Source organism: Neodiprion lecontei, chromosome 5 (assembly GCF_021901455.1).
Source record: "Neodiprion lecontei isolate iyNeoLeco1 chromosome 5, iyNeoLeco1.1, whole genome shotgun sequence".
In the NCBI taxonomy this organism is placed as follows: domain Eukaryota; kingdom Metazoa; phylum Arthropoda; class Insecta; order Hymenoptera; family Diprionidae; genus Neodiprion; species Neodiprion lecontei.
In genome coordinates, this window is record NC_060264.1 from 35,075,746 (window position 1) to 35,099,840 (window position 24,095).

A 24,095-nucleotide genomic window follows, 5' to 3' on the forward strand; every position below is an offset into this window, starting at 1 on the left:
GGACGACTTTCAAGAAGTTGGCTTTTCAAAATTAGTGCATATTTTGTTTATAATGGATTTTTCACTAAATTTTGAAAAGTCACAAAGCTGCTGATCACCGATTTTTGTCCAAGAACACTAAACGTTACTAACTTCGTCCTCGTGAAAATTGAAAAATCCGAGCAGGTCGCAGCCATGTTCCATTTCCACATCGAGACGATTTTGAGGTTAAAGTTGAAAGAACCTGTCGTCACTCGCGTACAACGTAACAAGAAACAATGATATCGCATAGACCAGCTGTACTTTGTTAATGTGACGCTAATCGAAATGACTAACAGATTTTTATGGGATTAATTACAGATCCGCGTAGTCAACGCATTTCGACAAGGTCTAGACGCTCGCTATGGTGAGCACAGTAGTACCACCCTGGCGGAGGTACTTCGCAAGCAGTCATCACTCAGCAAGCGATTGTCGCAGACGAGCAGCATCGAGTACGCGGACAACAATCCCGACGAGCTGACCATACCAGAAATAGACGTCGAACGTCTATCGAGCCACAGTCACACCGAGACTGCAGTCTAGTCGTATACCTAATACTTAATTAACGATACATACATGTATGTGTATACATACATATACATAGATATATATATATATATATATATACACACACACGCGTACGTACATACATACAATATACATACATACATATAGCATATATACATATATATGATGTTTGTGGGTGTAACATGTGTGTACATCCGATGTATACATACACACACACACACAAACAGCGTAAGAATCTCATCGCATGGATAATAAATCTCTGATATAACCCTTTATTGACACGTAACGTATTGCAGCGCGTCAATTGCTGGCATGTCACGCGTTGTTGTAATTATTAGAATACATTATATAATATAGATGTAAGAGGACACGACACAAAACATATTATAATTTACATACGAAGAAGGAACGGGGGGAAAAGAAAAACGGAAAAATTCACGCGTAAAACCGTTTGTAATTGTAACAACATCGCAGACCCATCGTGTGTGTGTATACCTAAATAAGTGTAAGCGTAAAATTTGAAAAACTTTGAGAAAAAAAAAAAAACAAAACAAAACAAACAAACCAACAACACTAAAAATATTGTACCAAAGTAATAACACCACTGCCTCCCCTGTTGTAGCCAAGGTCATTCGAACGACAGTATATAAGTTACATTATACCCAGTGTTTTGACCATTCGATTTACATCCATATTTAAGCAGAGATGCTTGGGCAGTGAAAACAGAAATAAAGCTACTGAGTTGAAAATTTTTGAGGATACATGGGTATTTGTTGAATTCGTTGTACCGATGTATGTATGTTTTGTAGAGATTCTAATGTGCTCGAGTCTGAGGTTCAATTGAATTTGACATTCAGCTGTCGCGTACATTGCGAAGATTTTGATTTTGACGATTGGTTACTGCCTGTTGTGTCAATGACTTAGCAATTACGCTTACGAGAAAGGAAAGGGAAAAGGATCGTCTACTTTCCGTCGGAACACTGAGTACAGACGAATCGACATAAATGATATTATTGTATATTTGTCAGTTAAATTCGACAGCGTTAAGTATAGGGTATTTTGTTTTAACAATTGTTCTCAAGCATCTCCGAGTGAGTATCTTTAATCAGAAACAAAAAATATAATAATATATCTACGTATACATAAATATGTAAAGTTCAGAATAATAAGAATTTTATAGATTTTAAATGCTGAATCGGTGGTGAACTGACGAGGGCAAGTAAAATAAATACAACTATAGGGAGGAAGAAAAGAAAGTCGAAAAGGAGAGATGATGAGAGGAAAGAATTGAAGAAAGAAAATAACGAAGGGAGAACAAGGGAACATCAGAAACGGAGAAACACTGGCGCTAAACTGAAAGCAAAGTAAAGGGACTAAAAAAAGAAGAAAGAAAATCATTGATGAACAAACGTAATTGTTCGTTTGTGATATTGTGTTCTTAGTTAAATTTATTTATATGTATGTATATGTATAATATTGCAAAAACTACAGAGGACAAAGCAAGTATATAAATAAATGAATAAATAAATAGGCAAATGAATAATACTAAATTTCGCCAAGTGTTATGTAATGTATCGTTTAATAAGTCACTAAACTATCGCCTGTAACATGATCAACTCGCTAGCTGCAACAAATAACAATACGTTGAAGAAAAAAAATAATAATTTTTTTTGCCAACGGTACATTTTATCGAGCGTACTGTAAATAATTGTTGGGACGATATACATATACATAAATATACAACCGCAACAATATATATATAATATATATGTATATAAACCGAGATAGAGAGAGAGAGAGAGAGAGAGAGAGAGAGAGAGAGAGAGAGAGAGAGAGAGAGAGAAATGTTGTCTGTACGAATAGCTATTGATTATAACAAAGTAAAAAATCAATTCGATTATGAATTATGAATATTTATATGTTGGAAAATATAAATATTCTACAAGTTCTCAGCTGAGCCGCATTGTGCTTGACATTCCATCCGAATTCGCGGTAGTTTTATTAAAATCTAAGTCGACAAATCGCTGCGTCGCATCGATTCGGTAAATTGTCACATCCCCGCATACCTATCAGTGTGTTATTATCCCGCTGCGTGTACTTTTGCACAATTTCCAGCAACACGTTCTACCAACGGCCGCTTCTTTAATTCAAAATCAAAAAAATCTAATTAGCATTTCAAAAATAACGAGCCAATAAAATTTGGAAGTCAATAGTAACAACCTTCGGCACGTAAATCTCATCAATCGAATCTTGACAACCTGCACATTGTTACATATATACATATATATGTATGTACACACACACACACACATCTTCAAATGCATACTATATATGTGTATATTTCTCTTACATAATATAGTATCTACCACTTGAAACGAGATGGAATGGTACACACAATATTAACCGCTATACATGTATACATATTCTATATAGGTCGTGTATAAACTTGTCGAACTTTAACTAATATAGGCGAGTTTAAAAAAAAAAGTAAAAACAAGAAAAAAAAAGTTGGACGAAAAGAGAAGAGAAGAACGAAGACGAATAAATATAATGGATGAAACCACATTAATTACAAAAACTAAAAATATATACATATATATATATAAATAAAATATGTATAGAGAAATCATAAATGCATTCAAATGTTGTACCATTCAAATTGAACATACTTAATAGTCATAATTTTTACAGGATTATTATTATCATCACTACTATTAGTACTACTACTACTATACTACTACTACTACTACTACTACCATTATTGTTACTACTACTATTACTACTACCATTATTGTTACTACTACTACTACTACCACCACCATCATCGTCACCGCTACTACGACTACTAATACTATTACTACTAGCACTGCTAATACTATTGTCATTAATTTAATTGTTATTGTTATTACCACTCTCGGAACCATCAAGTACCTTTATTTTCACTTTAATCGCTATCATCATTGCTATCCGTATCTATAGCCTAGGTGTAAAATAGAGTGTGCATGATACGGGTTAAAACTATCTGATCACAATTGCGCACCTAAATTCAATCGAATAAGTACTTAAATTATGCTGTATTGCGCGTGTCGTTCATACTCGGCAATATTGCGATTAACTATAATCACGTGTAACGTAAGCTGCATCGTTCGAAAACGGTTCCAACATACTTATGACCGTTACAGAGGTACGCAAATGTATAATCTCTAAATAATGTGCACGTGCAGCCTACTCGTACTTAAATCTATTATTATACCACGTTGTACCAACGATTGGAGAAACGCATATACTCAGGAATCAGTCGCGCTAGATGTTTAAAAAAAATCTATTAAACTAGAATCGTTCGTAAACGTGACGAAAGAAATTTCTTAATTCATCTTTCTCATTGTTCGATGAACGAACGTAAATTTGGATCATTTTTTTTTTTTTTTTTTTCCTTTGTACCGCTGCATTTCAAACTTTGTATTGATATTGTTGTAATTATTACTACCGTAATATCGTTACTAATGTTATTATTATTATTATTGATATTATTATTAATATTTTCGTACACTACAATGACACCATTGGTATCCTCTACATCAAGCAAGGGAACATAATCAAATTTTATTCACCAACAATTTGGCACAACGTATGCTGAACTCTTTTTAATACACACACACACACACACACACGTACGTTTATATGCATACATATGTGTGTGTGTGTGTGTGTGTAATGACACTGCCATCACGACTGGATTCCGTTGTTGAACGTAGACTATGTATACTTTATCACAGTACTTAGACGATGAAAAGTTATTAACGAATATTTATTAGTTCCATATGCCGGCAACGATACGCGCCTTACAGTCAAACCATTCATATAAGAATAAACAATATAAATTGAAAAAATCAATAGTAATAACAATAATAACGTTATTACTGTTATAATATTATAGAACGCAATAATGATATTGAAAAATAAGACGGGGGAGGTGGTAAGGTTTGAAGAGATTTGAACAACTATTGAGAGAGAGAGAGAAAGAAGAAGAAAAAGAAAAAAAAACAATTGTGTATATACGTATATATAAATATGTATATATGTTTGTAATATATATTTACATATATGCACGGATTATATAGCTTATAGTTTTGGAAAGGGTCGTCGTCGGGGTTGGTTAAACCTGTAATAGATCTTGAGGTTCATTCCCATTCTGTTCTGTTGTATTTTATCCTGTATACTAATATGTCGAAGGTGTACAGATTGAGTCACCGAAAAAAACAAAAAAAAAAAAAACCAAAAAAACAACTTACTCAAGTTTTCGTTCTTACTCAAGTCAATCCAACTCGTTCTAAAGTCGCAGCATACACTTGAGGCAAACCGAGATGTTATAGCTTCTCCCAACTCTTACGCGGTATGTTATCAACAGCTGAAAAGTGTTCCATGTCTCTTTGTCGTAATATCTATGTGTATAAAAAAATCGAATGACGTATAAAAAAATTTTCGGAATAAGGAAAGATATTCCAGCTTCTGATCCGCATTGCGGATAATTGACAGTTTGATTAAAGATGAATTGCAAAAAGAAAAAAAAAGAAACCAACGTAGAGTCATGATAATATTGGGCAAGATCTGATATATTTTTTTTTTTTGTTTTTTTTTTATATTTACAGTCAATTACAACAGTCGTATGCGCATGTATATAAATATTATATATGTATACATATTTGATGTATTTGCATATAATGCACAAGTTTGAGAAACTAAGCATTCGCTAGCTCAATGATTTAGCGAATAGAAGCAAATAGCACAGAGATAGAGTGTATGAGAAATTGTAACGATGATGGTGATGATGGCGATGGCGATGATATGGAAAGTAAAAAAAAAAAAATACACACCCGTAAGAAAGCTAGGAGAAGGTAACAACAAACGCAACACAGAGAAAACGTTACGTCGACATGCGTGAACTAGCCAGATCCAAATTTATTGAGCCGAAAGAATTAAAAATTCACTATGTGTCTTGTGACTTGGTGATTAATTATTTATTAATTGCTGAAAAAACAACAAAAAAAAACAAAAAGGTTTAGGAAAGAAATGCAAAAAAAATTTTAAAAAGAAAAAAAAAATTACAAAAAAAAAAAATAAATAAATAAAAATTGTGAATTAGAAAGAAGAAGAGGAAGAAAAGGAAGAAGTAAGGAGATGATTAATCATTAAACGAGTAAAGAATATATAGAAATTATTGTATTTACATAATTACAAAGAATGAATGATTAATTATTATACATACGTACTAAGAATGAAAAATTGCTACTTAACACTATTCCTGTATCTTCTTACGATTAAACTTTACTACATCAATACCTATATTAAATACTACGATATCTAAGGATCTGAATGAAAAGAAAAGTAATTAAATTACATAAATTATAAAACTATTCTACGGTCATAGTTTCTGGTGTTGCGGGCGATGAAACTTACGTTAAAACGCTATCTGATTTTCTCGCAATATCATTACCTCCTTCGAGTCCCTCGATGAATCACGTTAAGAATTTCTCGAAATCATTTTTGGCATTTTTTTATTACTCAGCAGCGAATCTATCGTGCATTCAAACGGTTTGCTAATCCAACTTACGTGTTATCACTCACTGCAATCAGCTTTAAATGCTTCATTCAAACTTGCACCTTCGTCGAAAAGGCGGATCGGTTCGTGTATAAATAATGAATTCGAACTTCGTGCGTAGTCGTTGTTATTATTGATATTACCATTATTATTGTTATATTTATTATAATTTACATGAAAGTATGTTTACAAAAATTGTAATCGCGTCGCTTGACTCGAAAAAAAAGATAACGGACGACACAACCTATATTATATATATATATATATATATATGTATATGTATATGTATATATACACACACATAACAAAATGCAATGTGTAAATTCACAAAATACCTAACGTAAATAGACGGAACACAAATGCGACTTTATACATAGTATGCATATTTGTATACGTACTTATCCTGCATATAGACATCGTATACATATATGTATTTATATAGATACAACTATTTGTAATAAAAATGGTTAAATTATATAATGACCTCACGCATAAGTAGGAATATTTAAGTACGTGATTAATCACAATAACAACTAAATTGAAGTACTTTACTATCCGTGTACGTATGTGCACAAGTGCGCATCCACGCGGATGATATATCATAATAAATAGCAAAGTAATAAGGAATAATAATAATAATAATAATAATAATAATAATAATAATACTAATAACAACATTGAGAAAATCGTGCCGGTGGTGAAACAAATGTCGATCGAAGGAAAACTTTGAAAAACATACGTATACATATATTATACGTTGTTGCGGAGGGTCTGCAGCCGTGGTTGCTGGATACCTTATCTTCGGGTAAAAATTGTGACGGAGAATGAAAATTGAAATGAAATTAAATTATAACTCAACGCTATGCGCGACCTATTGAAATAAATAAAAATCGGTGCTGCAATCTGACCCTATTAATTTCCGCACGCTTGACCCTACATGTTGTCGGCATTGTTTATAAACGGGCTGCTGTGTTAAACTTCCCGCCGTTAAAATACGAGTATTCAAAACTATCTCATAAAGCTCCGATACTTACTTAAATAATATATATATATATTTTTACGTGGAACGGAAGACAGAAACGGAAAAGGGGGCTGAGGATTCACGAGAGGAATTAAGGGAAGACATATGGCGACAAATCCTGAGTGTTTGTATTTTATTTTTGTTTTATTTTTATTTTTATTTTTTTTTTGTCAATCGTTAATTGATTCATATAATATACCTGTCTATACAATATACATATTTATGTACATACATGCATGAAGTTAATAATTATATTTCGGTAGTTATAAGAAGAAGGAACAAGCGCTTAAATTGCAGTGCAGCATATAATAATATATTATTAACACGGTGACTTAATAGATTCGGTAGTGCGATAGGAAAGATGCGAACACACTGTTATACTGTACCCGTATATACGCGCGTGTGTCTGTGTGCGCGTGTGTGTGTAGATATATATATATATTTATTTATATATATATTATATGTATATATATATATATATATATATGCATATATGTATAACGTATGTATGTATGCACACGGAAAGTAAGTGAAAAGCAGAGTGAAATAAAACTGCAGCCCGTATAATTATAAACTATATATATATATATATATTATATATAAAAGTAAAAGTTGAAATTTAAAAAAAATAAAATAAAATAAAAAAAAAAAAATAAAAACATAAAAGGAAAGAAAGAAATTGAATAAAATATAATGAAACAACCCATCGAGAAATATAATCTCACAGACCTATAAATATACATATGATAAAAACAAAAAAAACTTCAGCAAGTGAATAATTACGTATACTTACCAAAGAGAGATATATATATATATGATGTGGAAATACGGTGAAGCAATCTCGTTGCAACTACGCGCTCTTGCGGCCGTACTGACAATTAATGCATGGACAAAAATTGTCGCCAGTCGTTAGCGAACCGCCGAACGAGTCGGATCGTTTAAACTAACCGCAGATTTCGCTACGTTGCAACGGGACGAGATCCACTGTGTTCAGTGTATATATATTATATACCTATTAAATTTAATCGACTATAAATAATATATACTAATATATTTCAAAGCCCCGTTATAACCTCCACCATCTCCTCCTAATTCTCCTATCTCCCCAGCTCCTCCTTCTCATTATACATATATTACACATACGCGTATATTATATATTATACATATAGGTATAAATGAATTGAATATTATACACATTATACATAATACCATGATACATAAATGTACATCTTTTCAAAAGCTCGACGCTGAGACAAGACGTTGACATACACTATATATATATAGCGTATATTATTATATCAGTTTTGTTAATTGCATTAATCGATTATAAGTATGAATCGAGTTTGTAGTGTTTCCTTTTTCTCTGTTTTCTTTTTTTCTCTTGTTTTTTTTTTTTCTTTCTTTTTCTCGTTAGTTGGTCTTTCCGTATAATTCGTGGGAATAACGATATTACTATATATATATTGAGTATTGAAAGTTAATAAGCAAAGCTTCTATACCAGAACTTATATATGCATATGTATATATACGTACACACCTATGTATATATGTGTGTATATATATATATATACGTATCTATATACCTATATTATTGTTACGGCCTTTCATCATTTTCTTCCTGCTATTATTATATAATAATACTGACCCGCGTTTTAGGATATAAGCAATCTGTACAGCTCGTCGTAGCAGAGCTTTCGGTGAAAAGATGAAAAAAAAAACAAAGATTCTGATTTATGTAGACAGACAAGCAACCTAATATAAATTAATTGGTATTGAGAGAGAGAGAGAGAGAGAGAGAGAGAGAGAGAGAGAGAGAGAGAGAGAGAGAGTGTGTGTGCGTGTGTGTGTGAAGAAAAAAAACCAAAAAATATATAAGATGAAAAAAAATTCATACATTATATAAAGAATCATGTTATTTATATTAGAGAGGTTGATTACACGCCGCTTGTTAATTATTATAAATAAACAAGGTAAACCACAATATTCATTTATCTGTTTTACGTTTTATTTTTATTTTTTCATTTCATATACATTTATCATTATATATATTATATATATATATATATATACATATATATGTGTGTGTGTATGTATAAATACCTAAATATATATTTATACGTATACATACAACGAGAAAAATTACCCGGCGACTCTAACCGAATGATCTGCTGTGACGTGTCGCGAGATGAATCTTCATTCTTCAAGAAAATTAACGCCGAAAACGAAATTATGGCGTATGATCAAGTAATAATTTGGAGAGACTCAATTGTGTATCCCTACTCCGGGCGTTAACAGCTAATTTAATTGGTAATATCGCCGAATCTTTTTTTAGCTGTGAATATGTGTACGAGTATATTTATATATCAATGCACACACAGACACACACACACACACACACACACACATATGTATATAATTGTTATTTTAGTAACACCTTGTATAACAAACCAAAAAAAAGAAAAAAGAAAAAGAAAAGAAGTCGGACCGATTTAAATATCGTCACAATGTTTGTTCGAATGACGCGTATTATCTTTTCACCAATGGATATAACCATTGTCCGAACATATTTCTAAATGCACTAAAAATAGGTGACGACTACTCGCGAGAGTCACGGTAAACATACAATTGTCCGCGAATAAAGAAAATAACTTCGTTATACTGACGTGAGAGTGTAAAGCCATATTTTTCTGTCGTTACTGTTATTCATTAATTAGCATAGATATTGAAGTAATTTAAATAAAATGATAATATCCAGTTGTTGCAGTTACATTAAAAGTATATAATATACAAAATCGAGACGTTTCTTTCTGTACGAAACTTGATTATTCATTTACTCGTTTATAACACGTACATTTCTTATTTATACCATCATTTTTTTTACTATTATTATAAACATTTCGTCACCGATATTATACCTGAAATATCCTGAAAAATAAACTAAAACCAGCACTATAGATACTATAACTCTAGTCATTATAGTATGTCATGCAATGCAACGGTATAATTTGATTTCACGTCCCTTCGCAATTCTTCATGTATATGTATATTGCATACCTGCATACATGTGTTCATTGTGTATGTATGAATGCACGTATCAGTATGACATGGTCATACGGGCATTAGGCAATGCTGCTTGACAATGACGGACTTGCAGACATGAATTCAGGTTACACGGCACCGATCCCAAATATCATTGCCTATTGTCCGTGACTGTGCGGTCTATAATTGTTGGACCACGCGAAAGAATAGTTTCGTTGGCATAATCTTAAACGATGCACAGGCAAGCACTATTATCCATACGTACATAATATATTGAAAAGGATGAGATTAAAAATTTGTTTGCGATATATATATATATATATATGTACACATATATACGCTTTGTGTATGCATATATATGTATATATTATATACATGTACATGTATATGATATACGTGTATATTTACTTGTTTACTTATCGTAGACGTACGTATAATTATTTTTGTTACAATAGAAATTGCGAAAAAGGAAAAAAAAAAAAGACGTAAAAAAAAAAAAAACAAGAAACGAATGAAACGGAGAGGGAAGGAAAAAAAACAGAAAAAAAATCCACTTGAAACAATTGGTGCCGTGGGTTCAGTCTTGCCTGCGATGTAAATAAAGCACTGCCCCACACTTTACCTGACAATGCGGACTGGTCCGCAATGAGTGATAAAATAAAAACAAGAAACAAAAAAAAAATTCATGAATTAAAATAAAAGCAATGCGATATTAACGAGGATGTGCCGTCTTAAGGAATCGCTTCACAAAGTGTCGATTTTGAAAATCGATGACTTCATGGTCCCCGCAGTGTATTTAACGTAAGAAACAATTTTAAATAAAAAAAACGCCTATAGGGGGGGTCTGGAGTTGCATGCACGTAACCCGTTGTCACGGGATACCCCATAAGCGTTCATGACAATGATGAGCTATTTTTTTTTCGAATTTTACCCCCTCAACATTAAATGTGCTGTTGACGTCCTTCCCGCTAACTTATATTATACCGATTGGTATGGTCCCCATGAATGTATAAGCTTGAGACGGCACGGGGCCCGTCCTAATTTATTGTAGATCAGTCCATTCCCCGATTGATGTTCGTTACGTAAGAAAATAGGTAATTTTCCAAATTAAAATTTCACGGTGCCACCAAAGTTAAGTTATATCGTGTGTCTATATACATACACTTGATAGGCGCAAGTTGAAGACACAATATATATATACACATATATATATATATATATATATAGGGATAAAATAAATCCTAACTAAAGTAAAGAACAAAAAGGAAAGAAAAAAAAAACAATTTATTAAATATGAAAAATAATTAAAAAAGTACCACCTTGTACGGCACGTTTTACAAGAATAAAATAAAAATATAAATAGTTATTGATTAATTACTCTATCGCGGCTACCGTAACCGTGCATGATGAGGGAAATATGAAAAGAAACCATTATATTGAAAAATACTATATAAATTATTAATGTAATAATAAATTAAATAGTTATTATTATTATTGAATTATAGTTATTATTAATTATTAAATACTATTACGACGAGTGTTTGTGCATAGCGAGCCATTTAAATAAATAAATACAATTGAGACATACCGTGATAATTATTCATCATATAAATTAACTAAATTATGATCGCTGTTTTTCTATCCGATAAAGTTCGGAATTGGCTCAACTGACCGACACTGGATGAAAATTCGTTCAGCATTATTCAACCACGTTCGATTGAAATCACTACTATTCGTACTACACCCGTCCATAATCTATCAATTCAGACTAGTAACTACTGTCGGCCACAACTCATTCAAAGAAAGCGGAATCTTGATTAAAGTTCTGACAGTAAACCGTCAGGCTATACCGAATAATAAGTTCACACTTGTTGATTTTCATGAGGTGGCGTTCAGGTCACGGCTGCTCATTGTATGAGATTGTTTTGCAGAATTGACGTTCGGATATTTAAATTTTTCCCGGTCGTATATTTAGTGCGGCCGACAATCGCAAGTGCAGGCGGGATTAAATTATTTACTTTTTCCAGAAAACGCAGTCGTGTCATTGTGTTTAAACGTGGCTCTGGGTATATCACTTGCCTCGTCATGCGACGCTCACCTTACGGCCAAAGATACGAACCAGTCCAACCGTTCTGAGCAAATGAGAATATTTGAGAATGAATGTTCATGACACGAGGGCGCTGTTCATATAGTTGGACCGTTAATATAAGGATGATAAGAGACACGATGGTATTCATTATCGCCTTGATCATCGACGGAAGAATTTACTGACGGTTACACTTGGGGACATTTTCATGACCTATACTGTGCGGGTAAGTGGGCCCGGGCCATGAAAAGCCGTGTTAGCGACCCAATAGCTTCTTTATCGGTCGAAGCCGTTCAACACGCCATTCCATGAGCACACAAATCCCCACTAGGGTAACCGTCTTTCACAGCCTTTAGTCTCACACGGATATACATACATACATGTTACGTGGTTCAATTTGTTTAACAGTTGCCTTCGGCAGTGCTTTGGGCGATTTTTTTATCAACGATAATCCATTCCTATATTCAATTAGTATTCATGACTACGAGCGCTTCCTTTTGCATCAAATTTTTGACGCAAAGTGATTTCATTGGTCGGATCTAACGGAATAGGCCAACGAAAACAATTGGCGTCTCGTGTCAGAAAATTGTGGTAAAAACCGCCTTACGGTCTACATTTCATGGTTAAATCTGGATTTGCGGAAAAAATATCAGCGCCCAATACATGTTCCTGAAGCGTGGTCAAACATCACGTCTAACTATAAGCATGTCCCAAAATGCGGTCAAACATCGCCTGTGTGTAAACCAGGCTTGAATGTGATCTAGCTATGTAGTTGGGCGTAGAAATATCGCGGGAGTACGGACTTGAGGATAACGTTTCCCGTCTAGGTTCCGCCGCGGGCGATCGTAAACCCCGGGCTAACGCGAATGGTGCAAATGGCTGTGCGTCGGCCATGATGGCTTTTAGCAGGGACCGTGTCACGCAAACATGTTTTCAAGGTGATATTCCTCGTTTCGTGACTGAGTGACCGTGTTCTAGCGCGATGGCCGGCAAAGAATGAGGCTTTGAGCGTGTTCGGTGCCGGGTGATACGGCCGCCGGGCCTCCGAGAGGCCGCCAACTCGGGCCTGAAGGTGTGCGTGCGCGCGATACCCGCGGGTGAAACGCAGTGGGTTGTCAACAGACACGGGAAAGTGCGAGCGAGAGCCTAGCGGGCAAGGATGAGCAAGCTGTCGTTCAGGGCGAGGGCGCTCGACGCCTCGAAACCGATGCCAATTTACATGGCCGAGGAGCTGCCCGACCTCCCCGACTATTCGGCGATAAATCGGGCCGTTCCACAGATGCCCAGCGGCATGGAAAAGGAAGAGGAATGCGTGAGTCCCGATCAGCTATTTTCTTGGCCAGCATGTTTTCCCGTCGCCATCTTAGACGGAGGCACGCTCCGTTCCCCATATTCGCCGTCCGATGGCGCCACCCGTACCTCCACACTCCTCGACGGCGACGTTCGCGTCGAACAGTTTGTCAAGTTTCTAACCAACTGGAGAAACATGAAAGCCTTTATGCTCTCTCACTTCTGCCTGCGGTCCTTCCTCGACTGTTCTTCGTCGAGCCGCTGAGGGAGACACGAGAGAGAAACGATGCAGTCACATTGTCTACGTATCGCTCTCTTTTTTCAGGAACATCACCTCCAGAGAGCCATCTGCACAGGACTCATCATTCCCACGCCAGAGGTTACCGACATGGCAGATGTCGAGGCATACGACAAAATTTACCCCGCAGACTACAAGCTGCCGCGACAACTCATACACATGCAACGTATGTAGGAATTGGATGCGAAAGATATGATACTTGTCGTTTCAAATGCTTCGGAGCAGTGTAAACAGTATGAAAGATGATCGTTTTTTTTTGGGAACCTGAATTCCACTGACAGTCAGAATCTGTAAAACCTCATCTTTGGCTGATTAATTTTTTTATTGATAATCTAGACAATGTCTGATGCACGGCTTGACTTAAACTTTCATTGAAATTTTATAGAAATTGGTCAAGAGATATATCGAGGCAATTACACTTCGTTGATTCCATAGTTTGTAAATATAGGTGCAACGTTTCAAGACAACTTTTGTTTATCTTGTGGATGACAGACATTATCATTGACATGTTTATAAATTCAAGCGATTGATTGCATTCAGTCCATTATTGTTACGGACAAAGTAATTTTATGGAGTATTTTCACTCAACTTCAAACTTCTTCGGTATAGTTTTGGTCAATCTGCTGATATTCTTCAAAGGTTTACTCGACTTTATATATGTAAATGATAACTGTGGTTTTGCATAAATTCGATGGTCTCCTTATGCGTCGCAATTGTTGAATGCGATTTTATCAAAAATGAAGATCAAACTTTGATGTAAATTGTACTGTCTACAATTGCAATGAATTTTGGCAACTAAAAATTATGAAGTTCAATGTCAATTCAAACAATACCGTACAACAAAAATTTGAAGATATTATTTGTATTTGAATATTGTGATTCATGAAACGCTGGCCAACTTTAAATCTATCGCTATTTTATGTCTTGATATAAAAGATAGTTATTCCAGATGTAATTAGCAGTGGCTTACCCTTTGTTTATCGGAGTGTATATACAACAGTCGTTTTTGCTCACAAAAACATTATTTACCTTGTCTAAAAACATGTCGGATGTGTCACAATATGCGTAAGTTTTTATTTACGATTTTTTCCAACAAGAAATAAATTACAACTAGCATCAGTTGTCATCAATTTTTTTTATTGGTGATTCCATGTGAGTACATCTCTCAAATGTCCAATCCTGTAAATTCAGTTGTGAGGCAATTTAAACTTGTTTCATTTCCCAAAAGTACAGGCCATCATAAATAATGTTTTATGTGATAACAAAATATTGTTGGTACTCTGTTCAATTGTTTTAGAATGGCTTTTTTACTATTATCAGCCAGGACCTTTCCGTACTGCTACAAATTTTAATTTGACTGTCTGTTCCTAGCCATTGATGTCTTACAGATTCTAACTCTCATCTGATATTATTTAAAGTGCCGACAAACAGTGACGATGAGATTACATTACGTGGAAATGTCTTCAGATCATACACCAGCCTTTGGAAGTTCCTCTTTCAAAGTTTACACGGTTGCTTAACACTCGGAACGGCTATTGATTTCGAAAAGTATCTTAGTCATCGTTGTTAATTATTTTTTTTATTTTTATACTTCGTTCTTTATTTTTACGTTTCTTTTCATATTTTATCATCACTATTTTAATATTCAGTATACGAAAAATTAGTATATTTTCAAAGAACAGAGGTCTTAATGCATATGTTTCAACAGCATTTGCGATGGAGCAGGACATTCCCGACTATGACATGGACTCTGAGGACGAAAAGTGGGTTGGTGCTCAGAGTAGAAAGATGGACCTAACTCCACTACAATTTGAAGAGATGATGGACAGGCTGGAGAAGAGCTCGGGTCAAACCGTTGTTACGCTTAACGAGGCCAAGGCCCTTCTCAAGGAGGACGACGACCTCATCATTGCGGTATTTGACTACTGGCTCAACAAACGCCTAAAAACAGTGAGTGTTCCTTTAGAACCTGATTATTTTCTGATAATAGTAATATAAACGACCTGGAACAAATGAATTAGTGAAAAAACAGGGAACAAAAGTTATCCAAATTTAGCATGTAAAATAAGACGTTAAGCGTCCAATATTGGAAATCGTTATTAGCATGTTCTTACCTTTCGTTTTAGCAACATCCCCTGTTATTGACGGTAAGAACAGAACATCGGATTGGTTTAGCCGCCAACAATCCATACCTGGCATTCAGACGGCGTACAGAAAAAATGCAAACTCGTAAAAACAGGAAGAACGATGAAACGAGCTATGAAAAAATGATAAAGCTGCGTAGGGACCTGAGTCGGGCGGTAACACTTTTGGAACTTGTTAAACGACGGGAAAAAACAAAACGGGAATATCTCCACCTCACTATTGAAGTCTATGAAAAGAGGTTAGTATATTCTTTTCCCTTTATCATATCAAATCTCTATTGTTTGCGGCGCCTAACCAAAGACCAACCCAAACTGCCAGGTATCAAGCGCAAGACTTTAGTGGGCAAGTACTAGCTGAGGTATCAGCATTAAAGGCATCCAGGCCAGCTTTTGCACCGCTCTTCGCCAACCAGTTTGGGGTTCACCAGAACTGGGCAAACAAAGTTTCAGGAAAGGTGAGCCGATCGAGTTACCGGGGTGTTGATAGCTTGATAAGTTAAGAAAATCTAAAGGGATACTTTGTGCGGTCCTAAGTTCCAAAGTTTCGGGCAGAGCTTCAGAACCTATGAATTAACCTTGAGTTAATAATCTGCTTTCGCTTAGGAGGAAGTCGTACCAAGGAAAGAAAAGAGGCAGTATAAAAAACGGAAGCACAAAGCGGACGGCAGAGGGACCGGGGGTTCCGTCGGGAGCATGGGGGGTGCCGACGACGGCTTGTTGCGCAATAGCAGCGTAGCTGGGCGTGGCGGAAGAAGCGGGGTGCCTGGAAGTGGGCTGGACCCGCTCGCCAGCTCCGACGACGACGGTCCACATCCCTGTCACTCTCAACTATCGTTGCCTTCGGACCGGGACGAAGAAGACACCATCGACGAAGGCCAATTCGCCTTCAGGCGTAACAAAAATTGTACCTATTTATCGGTGAGTGTTTTTTCTACTTGGACAAGGTTATTTGCCAACGTGGAGACTCCAATATTGGTTCTACTTCGGCATTAACAATTCTTGTCTCTATTAGTATTTGATTTTCTTGATCCAAGTTCCCATTAAAGTTCATTTACTTTCAAGAATTGAATCGCATTACATGGTATATTGGCTAAAGCTGATATGTAGACTTCTAAGAACTAAGAAGAAGGATATTATTTCACAAGTCATCCTGAATTTTTCCCGATCTGTTCATCTCCGAGTTGCAACTTTCTTTGATGAAACTTTCCTTGTCATCGCTCCATTCGTTTTGTTTTTTCCAGCCCATACCTGGAGGCTTTGGAAACTGGCCATGGTGCGAGAGAAGCGAAGGCGGTTCCGCAGATAAGAGGTACAGATTTGCCCCGACCAGCATCAGCAGACCGACGCACCTTTGCGTCGGTCTAGCGAGGCGGCGAGTCGGTCGAGGCGGAAGGATTATACTGGACCGTTGCACGACGAACACAGACGATGTATGGTCTTCCCTAGACTTCACGATACACGAACCTGAGCGAGAATTTCTCGACACAACGGAGCCGGGTAAAAAGGACTGGCTCCACTTCCGGCCGAAAACGCCACCCCCTTCTGGTGACGGGACATCGAGCGAGGAAAGCAGCGACTCCGAGTCCGAAGGAGAGATGAGACGCGACGTTCTGCCCCCGTTCCCCTTCCCACCTGAAGCAACATCGATATGCATCGACGTTGAAACAAGCAGCAAGGCAGGAACGACCACAACGACGACGCCGGGGGTGCTTGGGACAGTGGCTGACGAGCCACCGTTCACTACTGAATTCAACATCTCAGACTACTTTCCCCTGGAGTTTTTCTCAGACTTTGATGTCGCGGTTTTAGGATATGGTGCGAGTGCCGGTTGTAGGAGCAGTGCTACTATAGGCGGTGGTAGTGGTAAGGGAAAACAGACAGACAATAGTGAGAGCGACCAAAGGACAGATAATCAGCTGATTGGCTGCTCGCGATTTTTAATAACACCCCTGATCGGCAACCTCATGTCACACCCGAGCCAACAGGCCCGATCGCAGTGTACCAGTAGTAATAGTAGTAGTAGTAGTAGCTGTAGTAGTAATTGTAGCGGTAGTTCTAGTAATAATAACAGCGGCGGTGGGACTTGTCACATTTTGGTTACCGGCAGTAGTGTCGTTCCTACGGCAGCGGCGGCGTCGACAACGACGGCAGCACCAGCAACTGCGACGGTGACGGCGACGACAACCGTGAATGTCGCGGCAACGGTGCAAAATCGTTGGACATTATCCAGCGGTTTGGTGAACGCTATCAGCCAAGCGACGACATCGTCAAGCGGTACCGTCGCCACGGAAAGTCGTGCTAATGTTCAAACAAATCGACACTCCAGGCACCACAGACAACCGTCGATAAATCATAACAGCCCCGCTGCAGCGCCAATATTGTCAAAGTCGTTAACTAGTCCTACAAATAATCGGAGCATCGGTGCATCCTCGGGTATAACGAACTTTGGGAATGGTCATCAAAACGGACCGATGACGGCGCTAAGTTATCACCACAATTCGAACTTGAATAATTTGCCAAACAGCACACATCATCCTGTCAATAACCAAACTAGCGGCACTATTAACGCCACTTCGATATCGTCAACTACGCTGCCGACCACGACAACATTTTTATCACACAATAAACATCAGCCGCAGAGTATTCTTGCAAGCGGTATAGCGCAGAGCAAACTGGCGAGCATCTCGAGACAACAGCAACAACAGCAACAGCAGCAGCAACAACACGCGCAGAATCAAGCACAGCAAATCCCCACACCTGGGGAAATTACGCTTAATAGTAATAGGTGAGACTAGTTTATATCTTGTCCGTCCAACCGCGTTAATATTCGTGTAACTAGCTAGCTATCGCTACAGCGGTAATCCGTTCGAAAAGGGGGGGGGGAACAAGAAAAATATGGAAGTTTCGCGCCAGGGACAGAAAAGACGGACAGACCGACCGATCGAGACCTCTGAATTTCGCGGCTCGTGTTGCCGTGTTTCTTGGATGGAGGTCTACAATAATAATAATAATTATTTTCTGCCCTAATTTTGTCGAGGCAGGAAGAAAACCCTGATTGTAAATATACTAAGTCTTTCGTGTATAATAGAGAAAAATTTGATAAACAAACAAAAAAAAAATTATAAGAATAATTATACTATATTTATAATTTACGTATCGACGATGGCGCGTGTTTCAATTATGCCACGTGCGTGTCATACCAACGGATTTATGTGTACGCAATAAGGTATGTATATACGTACACATCTGCTTTATCATACGCCACGTAAATCACATGACGAGCTTTGTTAGCCGGCGAGCTTAGCCTGTAGCTCGGTCTTCGCCGCCGACAGATGGCATTACGTGGCAAAGTCAGGCCCGTTTTCCGTGCTATACCACAAAACTGTTGTTACTTCGGAACAGGGCTACATTCCCGTTTTCAATGCGTGTAGCTTCGTCGATTCTTACTCCCGTAATCCTCTTCCCGCCATTCCACTGATACATATAGATATATATATATATCAGTGCGCCATTCCCACGCCGATAATTCATTGTCTCGTTCGGTAGATCATTGAAAGAAAGAGAGAAAAAGAGAGCAAGATATATGGTGAAAATGTTTTAATACGGTAATTATTATGATATCAAATAGTGAAACTTGGAGAGTAAATGGCTGAGTGAATGACACGGAATGTTTAAAAGAAGAGAGAAACGTATAAGTGCCAGTTGATCATTAGGGGAGACGCCGGCCAATTGCCCTTCCACCCCCCGTCCCGTACTTCCCTTTTCCCCACAGGCACAGATTCAAACACATTGTAAATAAATACTGTTAATAAAACGTCTGCTTAATACAAACGCTTTATCACTGTTCATCGTTAATTTTATATCTTTATTCTAATAAACTCATCCTCCGTGTACAATCCTTCATATAAATATCTTGTAACTAATATCCTTCAAATGGATATGCGGATTTCCAGTTATTCGGTATCACTAGATATCAAAAAGCCATTCGACAATGAGAGGTCGCGTATTTTGGAGTTTTTTCATTTTCTTTTAACGATACAGATTCCTGACTTTACTCTGCGTCCGATACAAATTATAGTGTTATCTTACATGCATGTATCAAAACGAGGAGCTTATGGCGTACGATAGCAACTAAGGGGACATCACTGAGGGGTCAGGATCATTAAATTGAAATAATAAAACACTTTGCAAAAGATACATGGGGGGTGGCGATACCTACTCAATTATATTTACACAATATGTATTCGCGCAACTACACATGTACACGTATGCATAGTTTATGCGGGGTAGGGAACCCCCCCCCCCCCTGATCGGGCACATATGCTCGGCCTTCTATGATGCAGTGCAGTAGCATGAACGTGGCTTCCAATCTATCCACACTGGTACAAAATCCCTGTTAAGCTCTGGAATCGCGCTTCTTTTACAAAGGGCGCCCGAGGAGGCGTGCATTATGGAATAGGGTTTGATAAATCGACTCTGCTTCCTAGCTTTCACCCTTCCTTATGCTGTCAAGTGCCGTAGCTGGATTTGAAGCTCGTTGCCGATAACCTCGTCGTCACTCCGTAGTGATTTTTGCGGCGATCATCCTGCCAGCCTACAGCCACGAGGACCGGACAATCCAGGGAGGAGAATAATGAGGAATCGAGGGGAAGAGGACCGGTCGATATTTACCCTGCCGCAGCCTGGACGAAGAAAATTAGGAGGGAGAGGAATCCGCGAATAATCGCCGATTACGCGGGACTCGAGGCTACCGTCATCGCCGAGGTGTTATTCGCTTATATAATTCCTTTGTCTGAAGCACCAAGTTCCCACTGTTGCTGCGATAGTGGAACGGGATTGTTCGGGCCGCCTTGTTGCTGTGAATGACAATGAGTACTTAGACCTCCGTATGTAAGTAGATATCGACGGGTCCTATGGAAACAGACATATTTCTTCAACGGGCGTATTTCGTCGGGCGACTAGAACGGACGTATCTCGAAAAACGCTACAGTACGTGTAAACAAAGCTCTATTTGTATCCACGTTTTCTATAGTCGACTAAGATGCGTCCGTTCTAAATTTCTCGGTGAAATACGTCCGTTCTAGATGGTCCAACGAAATACGTCTGTTTCCACGGATCCGTCGATATTACGCTTGAATAAATAGTGTGTAGGTGTGCACAAGAACGTTGATAGACTACACAAGCCCATCATTCGCATTGCGACAGTCAATAATATCAAATCCGCCACAAGGCGAAGTGAGTCAACAGTCCAATCTACATCCTTCTCTCGCATATCCGATATTATCTATAAAGCTGCAGCAACTCCGGTCGTAATCCCATATGTACTATGTATGCATACTCAATAAGGTCGTACGGTTGCTGTATAAAAAGGTGCTGCAACGACACCTACTATGAGAAAAAAAAATTATCGAACCAAACAACTAATTGTTTTTACTTCCAGTTTATTTGGTTCGAACAATTTCTCATTCGGAACACCCACTTTTTAGTTGAAACAAAAATATTGGTACATTGATTTAAATGCTATATGGTTTCGAGTTTAATGGATTTCAAACAAGTACATCATTATTTCGTAGGATCAAACTAGAAATCTCGGAACGATAACTTCACTTGAATCAACAAACCTGATTTAATTCGTGAAAGAACAGTGCTTTAACAGCTGAACACATCGGTTCAAAAGTACCGAGAGATTGCAAAAAATAATCTCACACTTCCTAAAATATTAACGTTATTGTCAAATAGTATATATGGCTCAATGTGATGTTTGTCCGACATAATCAATGATAACTATGACCAAAGAAATGTGTAACATGTTGAAACAAGAATTTGTTTCACAAGACAGGTGTTGATATTCATTTAAGAAGATATTTTGTTCATCAGATTATATAGCTATATACTTCAAACCAAAAACTTCCATGCCGCTATAAGTAAGGATATGTTTGAGTGGAACCAAGAAGGAGTTCTTGAGTTGCTATATGTACCACATTTAATTCAAGTTATTGACTAATACAATTGAATATAACTTTTCTTCAGTTTTCAACAATGACGTACACTTGAAATTGATATTAAGAACTCTCGATAACATTGCATGCGCACTTGCAACAAATAAATCATTGTTTCTACGAATTGAACATTATTTCACTGAAATAAAATTTTCCCACATACCTTCTTTCGTCGGAAGCATATCCCATTGGTACATAGTAAACATTATTTCAGCGAAGGGACAATTTGTTTTACACGAAGCATGCAGCGCTTGGAAAAAAATATCAAACCAGAAGAGCAACTCAGTGAATTATGTCGCTGAATCTCTATTTGATTCATTTAAATTATTTTCTTAACTAAAAACTACATAGATTGTCGCTTTGAATACATGTACTCTCAGTATTTATTATTGATCTCTTTTAATATTTATTAAATCCAATCATTTTTTTTTCTCAGTGTAGACATCGAAAGGTGTTTTCTGCGTCTGCTTTGAAGACGTATGGAGGCGATATGATTTTAATAAATGGTCTGCGCTTGCCTATCCCTGCTCAAAAAGTTCGATAGAATTTGATAGATTATGATTAGGTATTAAAGAATATCATGGAATAGGCTTCATAAATGCGATACAAAGTGGTAAGTCTATATCGTGCTTCTGAATCCCATTCTATAATTGTCTACTAAAATCTTTCATGTCCAATCAAAGTTTTCGATCAGGGATATCCAGAATATCTTTTTAATACACTAAGATTGTTTTACTGTTTGTACACCAAGTGAAGACAAATAAAACGAACTTCCGAATTCCGGATATAATATTTTATTAAGTATGACAATATTAATATCATGAACAGCAAATATAAAATAATCATAACATTAACCAACAATCAGAATAATTATTGTCGCACAAAAATCGCTACACTTTCATTATACAGTCTGTAGTGAAAAGAATTCGTGCATTACAGTGAATGAAAAAAACTGAGGAAAGATAAAACGATGACGGCGCTAGGGTGGATCGTAACCCAAACAACGTCGTATCGTAGTCGTCTTCGCAAGGTGGCGGCTGTTCGAGGAGGAAGAGAAGACTTTGTGGCAAGTATAAAAAACGGAGGAGCAGAGGAATGAAAAAATACCCTGCCGGAAGCTAGACAAGTACGACTTGGACAACCGTTTAAAGGTTAGGCGCCTCAAGTGCTCTTAATTGCTCGAGTAGTTGTAGGCGACGTCGGTTTGTCAAGTAGGCAGTTTATAGAGCTGAGTGGTTCGGCTGCTAATTTTGTTTCGATAGTCAGCCCCTCGCCCTCATCTTAGCCCTCGTCCCCTTTCTCTTCCTCCTCTTTGCTCTCGCGGCTTATCGTACTCTCAGCCTAAAAACGTGTGACAAAAGCCTGCGGCGACACCCGCGCGCGCATCGCTTCGACGCTTATAGGAGCTCCGAACTCGACGATGCTCTGCAGGCCTGCTGCTGGGGAAAATGTACTAAGAGGTGTGTACAACGCGCGGGAGCCGGAAGGCCGCGATGAGGAGGACGAGGAGAGGGAGGAGACGGAGGAAAAAGACTCGAGACGAAGCCGCCCGAATCTGGGCTGTGCTAATTAGCGGAGCTTCTCCACTTAACACTCAAGGCTCGGTCTCCCGCTTTGATCTCACCGCCTGGCTCGCTACCGTCCTCGACCCTGTAGAGACGCGCGTCTTCATCCACACGTGCTAATGCGCCCGTGGCGTAATAAAACAGCTAGGCGCATACGCTTACACGCCCATTATCCGACTGACGACGACTACCTCAGACCACGATCACCGGGCGCTGATCGCAAAACGTTGAGAGCCCCATAAAACTCGAGTTTTCTTTAATTTCGTGATGACGACGCGATGATCCGGCCGCTGCGCTGCCGTGCCGCAGTGGACGGTCTGTCCGACAAGTATATTCGTTGTATTTGATGGTCTGCCAAATCTTACTTATTGTTAAATCCAACTCATGATGCCCAGTAAAGAATCCGTAACGAATTCAAGGACCTTTCCGGAACATTTTCAGGTTAGTCGAGGATATTAAAAATAGAATGTTTCCAGGACACAAAAAAAGTTTGAGGATAGTTTCTAGG

At 37.7% G+C, this 24,095-nt stretch overlaps 2 protein-coding genes across 8 annotated transcripts in view; both read left to right on the plus strand.

The window, feature by feature from the left end:
- The window catches only part of LOC107217245 (plasma membrane calcium-transporting ATPase 3), a 130,794-nt gene extending 120,081 nt beyond the window's left edge, over positions 1-10,713 (plus strand). For 4 of the 6 annotated variants that reach the window (XM_046739678.1, XM_046739677.1, XM_046739679.1 and 1 more), the window contains one exon: positions 340-10,713. In XM_046739678.1, the coding sequence (XP_046595634.1) occupies positions 340-561 (222 nt within the window). In that variant the 3' untranslated portion in view covers positions 562-10,713. The remainder of the gene's footprint in view (positions 1-339) is intronic. The other 2 variants (XR_006904348.1, XR_006904352.1) reach the window with 1 other exon arrangement.
- A 2,442-nt stretch (positions 10,714-13,155) lies between these two features.
- Positions 13,156-19,145, plus strand: LOC107217299 (enhancer of polycomb homolog 1). Of its 2 annotated transcripts, none has more exons than XM_046740203.1 (7): positions 13,156-13,603; positions 13,907-14,045; positions 15,588-15,829; positions 16,006-16,262; positions 16,343-16,478; positions 16,630-16,941; positions 17,265-19,145. In XM_046740203.1, the coding sequence occupies exons 1-7, from the start codon at positions 13,451-13,453 to the stop codon at positions 18,810-18,812; spliced, it is 2,787 nt and encodes a 928-aa protein (XP_046596159.1). In that variant the 5' UTR covers positions 13,156-13,450; the 3' UTR covers positions 18,813-19,145. The 2 variants fall into 2 exon arrangements, with proteins under 2 accessions (XP_046596159.1, XP_015510272.2); XM_015654786.2 differs by having other exon boundaries at positions 13,157-13,603; positions 16,627-16,941.
- Positions 19,146-24,095: the final 4,950 nt, after the last annotated feature.

Excerpts from the sequence above, each read along its gene's own strand:
- LOC107217299 (XM_015654786.2), top strand. The coding sequence starts at position 13,451 with ATGAGCAAGCTGTCGTTCAGGGCGAGGGCGCTCGACGCCTCGAAACCG. Across the intron at positions 16,479-16,626 it reads CAAACAAAGTTTCAGGAAAG|GAGGAAGTCGTACCAAGGAA; the intron begins GTGAGCCGATCG and ends GCTTTCGCTTAG. Across the intron at positions 16,942-17,264 it reads AAAATTGTACCTATTTATCG|CCCATACCTGGAGGCTTTGG; the intron begins GTGAGTGTTTTT and ends TGTTTTTTCCAG.